This window comes from Anarrhichthys ocellatus, unplaced genomic scaffold (assembly GCF_004355925.1).
Source record: "Anarrhichthys ocellatus isolate YVR2014 unplaced genomic scaffold, GSC_Weel_1.0 scaffold1, whole genome shotgun sequence".
Classification (NCBI taxonomy): domain Eukaryota; kingdom Metazoa; phylum Chordata; class Actinopteri; order Perciformes; family Anarhichadidae; genus Anarrhichthys; species Anarrhichthys ocellatus.
In genome coordinates, this window is record NW_022280031.1 from 16,843,876 (window position 1) to 16,856,372 (window position 12,497).

The following is a 12,497-nucleotide window of genomic DNA, read 5'->3' on the forward strand; positions in this document are numbered from 1 at the left end:
TTTGGACTGTTAGTTGCACTAAACGAGACAAGTCAGGAGCAAGAGCCAAGACATCATCATCATCATTCCCATCATGTCTTAACTCAGCAGCTTTCGTGTGTGTGTGTGTGTGTGTGTGTGTGTGTGTATATATGTGTGCGTTACTGCTGAGTGGTTGCATTAGTGAAGTGTAGCATAACCAGGATAAATGATGCTAAATAAGGGCTGGAGGTAGCTACTGCTGACGCACACACACGCACACACACACCAAGTAAATTAGATGAGCAGAAGATAGAGACCTCAGTTCAAGTGTGACAGATAATCAATTAGGCCGTGGAGCAATGGAAAAAAATGAGGCGGAGAAGGAAGTAATGAAAGAAGGAGGGACAGGAGGTAGTAAAGTAAAAGGTTGTGAAGGAACTGAGGATGAAGATGAAGGAATGAAAGACGTAATGAAGGCAAGGAGATCATTAAGGAATATGGAGTAGGGGATGAAAGGAAGTGAAGGAAAGAAAGAAAGAAAATCATGATGGGAAGAGGTGATGGACGAAATAAAAGCGAGGGAAGGAAAGAATGAAGGAAAGGAGGAGCTGAGGAAGACAGAGGAAGCGATTAAAGAAAGGATACACGAGTAGGCAGGGAAGGAAAAGAGATCCGGCTCTTTCTCTGTATCATGCAGCCCCGTGGGAGAGAAACCCCGAACACATCAGTCAGTCCCAAAAAACACAAACTACGACTGGGAAAAACATAAAAACACACATGCAGCTGCTGCCCGTGTCCCCTGACACACATCAACAGCTGCTGAGCGACACACACACACACACACACACACACACACACACACACACACACACACACACACGAACAATCCGTCCTATCAACAATCGTAGAGGGACGAGGAAGACCTCCGAACCGTCAAAACAACCATCAAGACATTGGTGTTGGTATAACCGTGTTTTCCTCTCATGGTCGTTATTTTTGATTTTGTGCAAAATATTAACGATAATAAAACACTGTCCAACACCTCACCAAACCACAAGCTAATACAAGTATAGTTAAATGAATACCTCTCTGACAGCGTGAATCCAAACTGAACAGTATTATCTCTGCAAAGGACTTTAACATAAGATAAGCCTTTATTGATCCAGAGGGGAAATTAAAAAATGATACAGCATCACAAAGACAGAAATAGGTGCAGATAAATAGAGAAGTGAAAAATAATAATAAGGAGGTATGCAGACCCTTTTACAGCCGACGTCATCGAAAATATGCTGCACATGTTGGCAACAGACGTGGTGATTTGTCCCAGACATCCAGACATTGAATTAAAACAAACAGCATCAAGATGTCTGCTCGCTGCATGTCCGATTGTCGGAATCAATATTCCAACCACAGACTCACGCTCTACAGGACAAATCAATATTGGACTATAATAAAAATGACGATAGGTGCACAATTTGACCAGGGATTTAAACTAAAAGGTGTTTAAAAGGCATTTTCCCCATTTGATCTCGACTTTAACGTAGCAACATAGTAGAAATATAATAAAGTATACAATAAGCAAGACTGAAGCTGAGCTGCTGTGTTGGATTAAGTGTATTTGTTGAACTTAACAGATTTCTTCTGATGATTCTGTGTGACTGATGTGTGTGAATAAAATATGACTTTTCAACACATACTAGTCTTCCTTTTGTCATTACTTCACGGTGGGAATATTTTCCATTTATGTGACACCGTCATCGGATTTCCTCTATAAAGACTTTCTACTCATCAGGTCACCTCATGTTCCTCAGCGCTGCTCTGATGGAAGATGAGGAAAACAGACGACACTGGGAGTTATTAATAAACCATTTCAGCTCATTTCATATGTAACAGGACGTTGTATTGATTACTGATACGGTAACTAAACACTATTAGTTAGAAGCTCTGTTTTATAACCAGTAGGACTTCTGTTTCTACAACAGTCCTTCACTATGTCGTCTTTGGTAGCATATTAGGATCTTTTTGTGGGACCAAAATCCAGCCGTAAGCCCAAAGTTAGCCAGCTAACCTACAAGTCTTTCTCCATTCAAATTATAGACTTTAGTCTCAATTATACTGCCGACAGAACTTTGTCACACATCATTTTCATATTTATGGTCTGGTGTTATAAGTGCAGACAGCGAGCCTGGCTGAGGTTTGTTTACGTTCTGCAGAAGGCACCGCAGGAGAAAGAGCTGAGAGTTTGGAAAAGGATTTTGTTTTTCTCGGCACTTTGTTGAGGTGATAAAGGGATGACGAGTGGTAGAGGTATGTCCCTGAACCACGAACGCTATGATGAAGGTCCTTTAAGACCGAAAGCTAAAAAATAAAGTGTTCTCTGCAGAGATTTAAGTGTGCGGATATCTGTTCTATCAGTTATCCGAGCACCTTATTTAAGATAAAGCCGGGTGAAGCGGTGCTTGTTCGGCATGATAACCAAATGAATAGATAATAGAGGTATAAGTAAAATTTTATTTACATCAGAATGTCTTCCAACAGTTGTGATTTCTGGTCCATCGCACTAATCGAATACACCGAAACAGAATCAGCACAAATGTTCACCTTTCTAAACGGATCAGGTATCCAAATGTGACCAAAACACTTTACAACTGATACACAAACACTGCATCTTTATAAATACTCAAGCACTACATTCTTTGTGACCAAAAAAAATGTTAAATGAACATAACTCCAGACAGATAGAAGAGTTGAGGATTCGACCAAGAGAAAGGCACAAACTAGGGCTACGTTATCATGTAATTGCTCTCGACATCCACTGATGTTGAGAGAAACTAGGCAGACAGAGAGGAAGTCTCGCTTTCTTTCCTCTCGAACGTTGACAATACTTTTATACAATCACAATAAATCTGGTGCAGATGACAAGAGGAAAGACTGGTTGTTTCCACCAGGATATTCAGCAGCGCATATAGGCCAAAAATACAACAAAACAAACGACACATTCACTGCAATAAGACTGTACAATGAATCACCGCTCTGGTCAAATCAATCACAAAACTATACCAACTCTGTTGTTTGTTTGGTTAAATCTTTGCACTACTGTTTAGTTAGTTAATTTAATATTATTCTATTTCATTGTATATATTGTGCATTTGATATTTAATATTTTTACTCTGTTATTTTATTTACCTGTACCATAATCCACCCACCTACCTACCTACCTATCCATCCACCTACCTGTCTATTAAGCCACCAGTGAGACAGTCCAGAGAAGAGACCAATGACAGTTTGTTTATTTACAAACATCATGGTAATTATAGAGCTGCATGATGAGGCAATAACTGCATCCGTTGTATTGACACATAGCAGCGTGGTCAGCTAATGAAACCTAATAAAAGCAATCAAACCGAGCTAACTTCAAGCTAATGCAACTTTTAAGAACCCACCTCTAAATCTTGATAACGTTACCAGCCCATCCTCCAATGTCACCCTGGTCACAGTGTTGCTGTTACCTGGTGTAAGGTTAGCGGTGTGTCTATAGCTGCCACACAACACGTTTATAGACACCTGGGTACCATGTTAGTTAGCCGTTAGCTGGTTAGCTTATCTGTCAGACTGGCCAGCTTCTTGACCTTAGCTTGACAACACGCTAGCTGTGGCTAAGTCAGCTAGTCTTTAAATCAGTTTATTATAATAAATGTTAAAACTAATCTCGCTTTAAAATCCCCCACCTTTCTTCTTTTAACTGCTGCTCGTCACTGATGGAAAACACTGACGTTAGTTCGACACGTTTAGGTAGCCTCGCATGCTAACGCTAGCTTAGATAGCTAACATCACGGTTTGACGTTACGCAGTCGGAGCTGTCACAATAACAACAAACCTTCAGGATCGTCCGGTGGACGCTGAGCTGATAATAACGGAGGTCACGGTGGTGCTTGTTGTGCTTCAGGCAGCCGGAGAGGTGCATGGATGTCAGTCCTCGGTATCCAGACTCGTTAACGGCGGAAAAAAAAAGAAACATCCAGGAGGCTAACGTCATTACAGTGAAGCTAACGCAGCCTGTTTGTTTTTTACACCTCATTTACATGATCACGACGCTTTGGCGCCATCTACATGCTGCTGGTGGTTCTACAGCTCTCTAATAACTCCTCCTCTTCTTCTCCTCTTCCTTCTCCTCCTCCTTCCTGTTTTGCTAATTAGATTATCTAAAGTAAGTACTCTACTTAGTAGCCATTACTAACTAATACTAGTTATTTAAACGTTATAAAAAGGTAATAACTACAGGTTATTACCAAAAAACGTCTACGTATATTAGTAAATACTAGACCGCCACTGATGGACTAACTAAAATAGTGTCATACAACTAACAAGTAATGAAATTAGTGTGCCAATAACTCACAAGTAAAGTCTAAACAATTACCATAACATGTAAACAACCACAAAACATGGAAAGATTCATGAGCTACACTAGGGTAGGAAATAGCAATGAGAATATTTAAACATAAGCACATTGTCCACATTAATGTAAATTAATAGTCCCTATATATGGTAATACATTTAAGTATATAACATATAAGTATATTAGCTATTGTGATCGTTAACGAAGTAGTAGTATTGTTAAGTCGTAAGGTAAATTAATCGTTATATTTTGTTTTCAAATAAATTCCCAGTTACCCTAAACGCATCGTCAAACGTAAACGTCAAAATGGTGGCGTTTGATTGGCTGTTACTTTTACAATGGAAAATAATAAGCCAATCGGTGAAGTCGTTCTTGGTCGTTGTCAGCAACCGACGTACACAATTTAAACAAACCAGGAACTGGCAGAGCGGCCAGCTCTGAGCTGGTCTGAAGCGCTTTGATTAAATCTTAAATTATTTATTAAGCATCTGTTTCTGTCTTTATAAGGTTTTCGGTAAACGTGCCGCCTTTACGGTAAACCTCTTTTTTGTCAGCATGAATCTCGGGTGAGTTTCTTTTCGTTTATCTTTTTTTAAATTCCGTTAGTTAGCTACTAGCTAGCTAGGCTAACACACTGACCGAATGTGTCGCAGTGAAATGCACAGGGTTTTATTGTTTACGACCAAACAAAACGCTTTACGTCAAACATACAACATTGCTGATCAAACGTGCAGAGTGCACGTATGTAAATGTAAATCACAGGTTTCATCATGATGCAATATTATATTACTTCTTTCGACAACAATACTATATTTGCTGATATCACCAAGTCTGCCACGATTTTCGATTTGATTCATTTCAGGCCTGCAATTGATATGAGACGATATTATAAGCCTATGTAACACAAGCAGTTACCTAAGACTCCAAAAGCAACTTAAATATGATTTGACAATTTGTATTCCTGGGCTCTGCAGGTATGGAGGTGCAGACAGATACTTTGAAGGAAACTCCCACACACTGGCTCACTTATTGCTGGAATATTTATTAAATTACGTCTGACTGAGACTTTGTAAATAAACAAATATTCCAGCTGTTAAAAGACTGAAATCTGTGGCTTTCCGGTTTCTGCTGAGTACAGCACTGACTCGGCCCTAACTCGGCACTAATTCACAGACCTGTCTGTTCACTTTAGTTCATCAGTTTAGGAAATTATATTTTCAGCAAGACGGCATTAAATTATAACCACAATAAAAATACAGGACAGTTGAAAACATTATTGTTATTTACATTTGTCGGTCTGCTTACTACTTTCATGTTGTTGTATTTCCCTGTTCGTGAACAGAGACGGCCTGCTGTTTGAACTTGAAAATGGAAAACCCAAGTTGATTCTACTGAGTCGTGGTGAGAACTTTCTGCTCTTATAATCTTGAGTTTTCCAGAGATACTCACTCACTTATGTGCTTTTCTTGTTCGCTCCTTATGTTCACTTAGTTTAAAAAAAAGGTATTAAACTAATCTTTGCAGAAAATGAAGTTGATCAGTTAGTTATATACCAGAAAACTAATTAGTGACAATTTGACAACAGTTTTGACTTTAGTGTGCTGTTTTATGTTAAACTGTGTTTCAGTTTGTAATGTGTTTAGTTTTACTAATTGCTATTATGATAACATTCACCCCTCATATCCACGCAGGACATTAATAAGTATCTTAAAACTGTTGGCTGGTGTTCAAGTTCAGAATTAAGTTGTTTGCTTTGCCTTATGTTAGACCCACAGAGGTTTTAGTGAACATGCATGTGTGTGTGTGTGTGTGTGTGTGTGTGTAATGTAATATTCATGACTCCTTACTGTCGCGTCTTTCTTCCACTGCAGGCGTGGAGAAGAATCCAGCAAAGGTAGGAATCATCCTTACAGTACAACATAATGAAGTATACAGCGCAAGTTTATGTTTACAATTAACAACAATGCTGGAAGGATAATGCCGTCTCATCTGTTTGATTAAACTCAATCTCAGCAGCTGTCCTTTAGGCCCAGAGCGGCTAACGTCCTGAGCTCCAGACAGCCGTCCTGTGTGGAGGAGGTGCAGAGAGAGCAGCGGCCAGCCCGCCAGCAGCAGTCAGGGAGGCACAAAGAAACCAAGAGCAAGGCAGGAGGAGCAGCCGCCTCCTTTACCTCCAACACCACCACCACTGGGGGTAGGAGCAGCACTCTGACATCATCCAAGACACAAGAGCATCACAAAGGACTAAGCGTCAAAGTTATGGCCAAGGTAAGTGTCACACAGCGTGCCCTGTTCTCTGCTTTACTCTTGACAGCACGTTTATCGGCTCTGCCTTTAATTTGTGTGTTTTCTTGCTGCAGGTGAAGTCCGACAGACACAAACACGGCGCTACCGTCGGCTCCCTGAGGACTGACGGGAAAACAGGACGGCCTCAGAACAGCGGGACACGAGCAGCTGGAAAGGAGGGACTAACGGGACTGGAGGACAGCGTGGTGTGTGTGACCAATGAGCAGCTGCAGAAGATCCTCCACACAGTCCAGACCTGCAGCGTTGGTCCACACCCACCAGAGGACCACCAGACTCAGGGTACTGGTAGTGATGGTTGTTAGTGGTGATGGCGGCTACAGCACAGAGGGAACAAACATAACAGTATTAGACACTGGACCTTCCCTCTTAGTCAATATAATGTACAACTTCATGTCTTTTTCTTCTCTAGTAAATCAAACAGACTTAAAAGAAGCTGGCTCCTCAATGAATGGAGGAGAAGGAGGAGAGATGAAGGAGGAAGATAGAGGAGGAGGAACTGATACAAGTGGAAGATCACAGGATAAAGACAACAGGTGAGGAGCAACCCTTGAAGAAGACATTGAAATATCTATTTAAATACATTTGCAGTAAATGTTGAGGTCAAGCTTCTCTTCTTAGATCACCGTAAATACGGTCAAACTGTGGTAAGACCAGACCTGTACTCCACTTCTTCATGTCTTTGCTGTTTAATAAACACGTCAGGAACGATATGAGGACAAAATAAACATTGTTTTCTCTTCAACAAACAATAAAATTATGTTTTCGGGTTAGATGTTTAGTTTCACAATTCACCCTTTTGGTTTTACTCTTCAAGACCTTTAAGCAGTATTAGTGCGGCTCCCCTCGTGCGCTGATGTGTTTTTAGAAACCTAAACAATTCTAAACAATGGCGGTTAAATGCAGAGTGTCACTGCTGTCGTTCAGGTTGTCTGGATGTCCGTTCAGCTGGCTGGAGGAGCGACAGTCAGAAAGCAGAGCGGCCATCGACGCCAAGAAGGCTCTGTGGAGGAGAGAACTAGGTAAACACACAATAACACTTTAAAAACGCTAGTATTTATATCAGTTATAGAATTATAGACGTTTTACTAAGTGTTTTAGTCTCTCTTAGCTCCTAGTTTTGGTTTAGCTGCACAAAGATCAATCACTGTTTCGGTTTTGAGCAAGAATGTAATGACAGTTGGAGGGTTGATCAGTCCAATTATGTCCAAACCACAGCCGCACGGTCCCGACGAAGCAGATTAACTGAGTTTTTTGTGCTTTAAGCTCTTAAAAATGCCTTTCAAAGTATGATAATAATAATAATATAGTTACAATTATTAAATGTTTGAGATAAATACTTTAATGATTCTTTGATTTGAGGCCCGGTTTCTAAATGTATAAATACCTCTAACTATTAGTGCTTTTACTAAATTATTAAACAATTCGATTTTTTTGATAAATAATCAATGTGGATATAATGACTACTTTATATGTTTTAAATTACATCACTCTACTGTAATGAAGCTTTTAAAACCTTAGCATTATCCTACATCCAAGACTTTATCTAGTCTCGTATCAAAATATCGATATAATATCAATATGTTTCCCAGTCTTACTTAAAAGGTAATAGATCAATCCAGATCACAACCATAACTTATTCTAAATGTATAATCCCACACTGTGTGTGTGTGTGTGTGTGTGTGTGTGTGTGTGTGTGTGTGTGTGTGTGTGTTAGATGAGCAAGTGGCGTTGAAGCAGCAGTGCTCGGCTCCTGGCAGACTTCAGGTACGGCGTTCTCTCTCTCACCTTCTATCTCTAGGGTTTCACTTTGTTGGGGTTGTTTTCATTGCTGTGGGGAAAAAAGAAGAACAACACATTAATATGTTCACCGACATATTCAGTTAAATATATCAGGTTTATTAATCCTGGCACTCAGCAAAGTCCAACGTTGAGAAAGACTGGAAACACATTTACTTTCTATTATATATTTCACTGTGTGTGTGTGTGTGTGTGTGTGTGTGTGTGTGTGTGTTTTTCAGGCCGAGGAGGACACAGAGAGTGTGTTCTCAGTTCAGAGCTCCGTCAGCCACAGAGATCAGCATGCAGCCATCAGATCCAGCCTCAGACTCGGGGTAAAGTCTTTGTCCCACTGAGCAGCATATCTGCACACTGCAGCCAGAGCGGGTTGCCAGGTTGTCTTTGACATGTAAAATTAGAGACATTAGAACAGAGCACCCCAAAAATAAATGAATGTTAGTGACATTTAAATGTTGCCGTTACTTTTTTTTTGCCGTAGAATGAAATTAGAAAAAAGATCAACGCCATGATGAACAAATTCATTCAACTGACAAAGAACCAGATGAACGTGAAAACAAAAAGGAAAGTTGTGAAGTGTTGGGAGGAGAAGTATCCCGACATCTTTGATGGAAAATTAGACTGCAAAGCATTTACAACATACACGTTATGAATACACACATTTTCATTAGGCTAATGTATAGCTGTATCTTAAATTCTCTCTCTCTCTCTCTCTCTCTCTCTCTCTCTCTCTCTCTCTCTCTCATATTTTTTTTTTTTGGTAACCAAAAGCTGACTCCTGGATGCAGCTCTTTTGTTTGATTTTTCATCAAGGTGTCCACAAACCTGATGGAGCCTTTCTTCTTGTATCCCTCCACACTGCTGACAGTGATACTTCCTTTGTGCCTCAATTGTTATCCGAAAACTATTTACACACCTCGATGAGCACTGTGGCTCAGGGTGTCGTGGTCCTTTAAAAACAACTGTGTCGTCTCTTCAGGAGGTCACGCCGATGGAGGAGCTGCTGAGTGCCGAGAGGAGAGAAGAGCAGAGGAGACGCTGGCTGGAGGAGCTGGACCAGCAGAGAGAGGAGACGAGTGAACGCAGGAGACGAGAGAAGCTGCTGCAGAGCCAGGTACAGTAGAGACCCAGTAGAGACCAGAGCCAGGTACAGTAGAGACCCAGTAGAGACCAGAGCCAGGTACAGTAGAGACCAGAGCCAGGTACAGTGGAGACAGTAGACACCAGAGCCAGGTACAATAGAGACCCAGTAGAGACCAGAGCCAGGTACAGTAGAGACGTGTTAATGTTTCACTGTGTTTCAGCTTCATTACTGTTTGAACGTGTCTCTGCAGATGGTGGACCACGAGCTCTGGGCGACACACTTTGACTCTCTGAGACGACCTCCAGTCCAGACTGCAGCTCCTTCAGCTCCACCTCCTTCAGCTCCACCTCCAGCTCCGTCCATTGTCTCTGAGCGAGGGGAGTGGGAGCCCTCGTCCAGCCTGTCCCTGGTCTGGGAGGCCGCCAGCAGCTGTGGAGCAGAGAGTGTGGGGAGAGCCAGCGTAGATACAACCAGCGGACACCCGACCAGAGCCAGGTAGGAGGAAGGGGTGAGAGGGCAGGAGGCACCGAGGGTTGAGGAGCGTATGAACAACTCTGAAAAAAATGTGTATTTTAACCAGTTTATGGATCCGTGAATGTCACAAAGTGGTGAAAGAAAACCAAAACAGTAGATCTGTGAGTCGGACAGACAAACAATGAGCTGAAACCAGGAGGCAACCTCTGGTTCTGTGGAGTGAAGCAAATGCAGAAGTGCCTTAAACCTGCATTCTCTCTAATGTCCATCAGGGGGCGACTCCTCTGGTTGTATAGAAGTCTGTGAGAAAATGACTCTACTTCTCTCTTGATTTATTACCTCAGTAAACATTGTAAACATGAGTTTATGGTCTCAATCTCTAGTTTCAAGTCTTCTTCAATACAGCATGATGTTCATTTAGTAACTTATGGTCCATTTAGAGTCAAGTAGACCATAAGGCGGGGCAACACGGTGATTGACAGGTTACCAAGATAGATTACCAGAGACGTATACGGCGGCTCTACGTCACTCCTCCTCAGTCCAATTGTGTTAACTTCTCTTCACTGGTGGCAAAAAAACAAGGTAGTTACGACCAAAATGCCGAACTCGGGGCTTCAAAAATGGCAGTTTACAAACCAATGGTTGATGTCACCACGACTACGTCTACTTCTTACATACAGTCTGTGGCTGAAACTCAGTTAATTTGTCCCACTTTTGGTATTTTTCTGGAATTAATCTAACCTTCAAAAGAGAGTTTCTGAACAAATCGAGGATGTGGGCAGTGAGTCGGAGGTCCTGAACCAGGCTCGCTCCAAATGTTTACCAGTAAATGTTTAGTGATCTTTGTTCTCCTGTTTACTTCCAGCCATCTGAGGACCATGACCGCCCTGCTGGACCCCGCCCAGATAGAAGAGAGAGACAGGAGGAGGCTCAAGCAGCTGGAGCTGCAGGTAGGAGGAGGAAGATGAGGAAGATGAGGAGGATGAGGAGGAATGCAGTGAGGTTTTATCACTTCCTGAATATTTTACCATCCGCCCACAGCGAGCGATCGAGGCCCAGGTGGAGGAGCGTCGGCTGCAGAGGAGGAGAGAGGAGGCGAGGAGGAGGGAGGAGTTGGAGGAGGAAGAGAGGAGGCTGGCGCTGGAGAGAGAGATGCTGGAGAGACGGTACAAGCAGGACACAGTGAAGGAGAAGCAGAAGGTCAGAACACAAACGGGGCACGATTCCTCAGTCGTTTTATCCACAACGAAGTTATTACTGTCGTCTGATAATTTAGCTGTGTCAGTGTTTGACTTCTGTGTGTATTTGCAGTTGAAGAACCAGGCAGAGCAGCAAAAGACAACACACAACAACGACGGCGGAAGACAGCAGGAGACGCTGGAGACCAGCGGTGAGCTGTAGTACTACTGCAATATTACTGCAATACAAATACAAATAATTGCACTACGATAAAACTGAAACACATTCTCAGGGTGTGAAAACTGTCAATCAAACTCTGCAGTGGTGGAAGAAGTACAAAGATCCTTTACTGAAGTAAAAGTGCCAATACAACAATGTTGTAATGTCAAATATAAATAAAAAAGTTAATGTACTGTATTTACAATTCTACTTAATTAAAGTATTATCAGAATGTATTGACAGTATCAAAAGTAAAAGTACTTATTGAGGAAGAACTATGAGAAAATGACTCTACTTCTCTCTTGATTTATTACCTCAGTAAACATTGTAAACATGAGTTTATGGTCGCAATCTCTAGTTTCAAGTCTTCATCAATACAGCATGATGTTCATTTAGTACATTATGGTCCATTTAGAGTCAAACGGCAAAATTATGATATAAAGTTGTTAGCTGCTGTTGCTGCAAAATACATGTGGTGAAGTATAAACATGAAATGGAAATACAGTACAGTACTCGAGTAAATGTACTTCGTTACTTTGCACCACTGGAACTCTTATTGCTGACTAAACAACAGGTGTGATGATCACTCTGTTTGTGTGCAGCTACCAGGCAGAGCGAGTGTTTGGAGGAGGAAGTCAACAGTTCATCCGCCGCTGCACAGACGGGTAACTCAACTATGACTGCTACAAATACTGTGACTGCCAATACGAGTACTACTATCGGAAACGGTAGTATCCACACTGAGCCGTCTGTTTTTTTAAAACACTGTTTACATGCGAGGATGTGTTTCCACTCTAGTGTCTCCAGGTTGTTTTTGTAAAGATGTCTTATACTGTGTTTGTATACACAGTTTGTCAAACTTGTCATGTAACTCTTTTAATTTACATTTTTTTAATACTTAAGTTGCTGCGTTCCCACTCTGAACACATCTGTATTTTTCTGATTATTTTATCAAATCAGTGTCACAAAGAGATGTGGTTTTAATATTTGATGACTTAATGTGGATGTTGAAAATCCTTAAACAGCTTATCTTTTCTGTGTGTGTGTGTGTGTGTGTGTGTGTGTGTGTGTGTGTGTGTGTGT

General features: G+C 41.4%; 1 protein-coding gene across 1 annotated transcript in view; it reads left to right on the plus strand.

The window, feature by feature from the left end:
- The first annotated feature begins 4,776 nt into the window (after window positions 1-4,776).
- Window positions 4,777-12,497, plus strand: part of ccdc66 (coiled-coil domain containing 66) — an 11,902-nt gene continuing 4,181 nt past the window's right edge. The window contains exons 1-15 of the mRNA XM_031849749.1: window positions 4,777-4,923; window positions 5,700-5,758; window positions 6,229-6,251; window positions 6,374-6,625; window positions 6,718-6,943; window positions 7,074-7,197; window positions 7,589-7,683; window positions 8,379-8,428; window positions 8,683-8,775; window positions 9,438-9,572; window positions 9,793-10,037; window positions 10,882-10,966; window positions 11,058-11,216; window positions 11,328-11,406; window positions 12,017-12,221. Of these exons, the coding sequence (XP_031705609.1) occupies window positions 4,913-4,923; window positions 5,700-5,758; window positions 6,229-6,251; window positions 6,374-6,625; window positions 6,718-6,943; window positions 7,074-7,197; window positions 7,589-7,683; window positions 8,379-8,428; window positions 8,683-8,775; window positions 9,438-9,572; window positions 9,793-10,037; window positions 10,882-10,966; window positions 11,058-11,216; window positions 11,328-11,406; window positions 12,017-12,221 (1,841 nt within the window). The 5' untranslated portion in view covers window positions 4,777-4,912. The remainder of the gene's footprint in view (window positions 4,924-5,699; window positions 5,759-6,228; window positions 6,252-6,373; window positions 6,626-6,717; window positions 6,944-7,073; window positions 7,198-7,588; window positions 7,684-8,378; window positions 8,429-8,682; window positions 8,776-9,437; window positions 9,573-9,792; window positions 10,038-10,881; window positions 10,967-11,057; window positions 11,217-11,327; window positions 11,407-12,016; window positions 12,222-12,497) is intronic.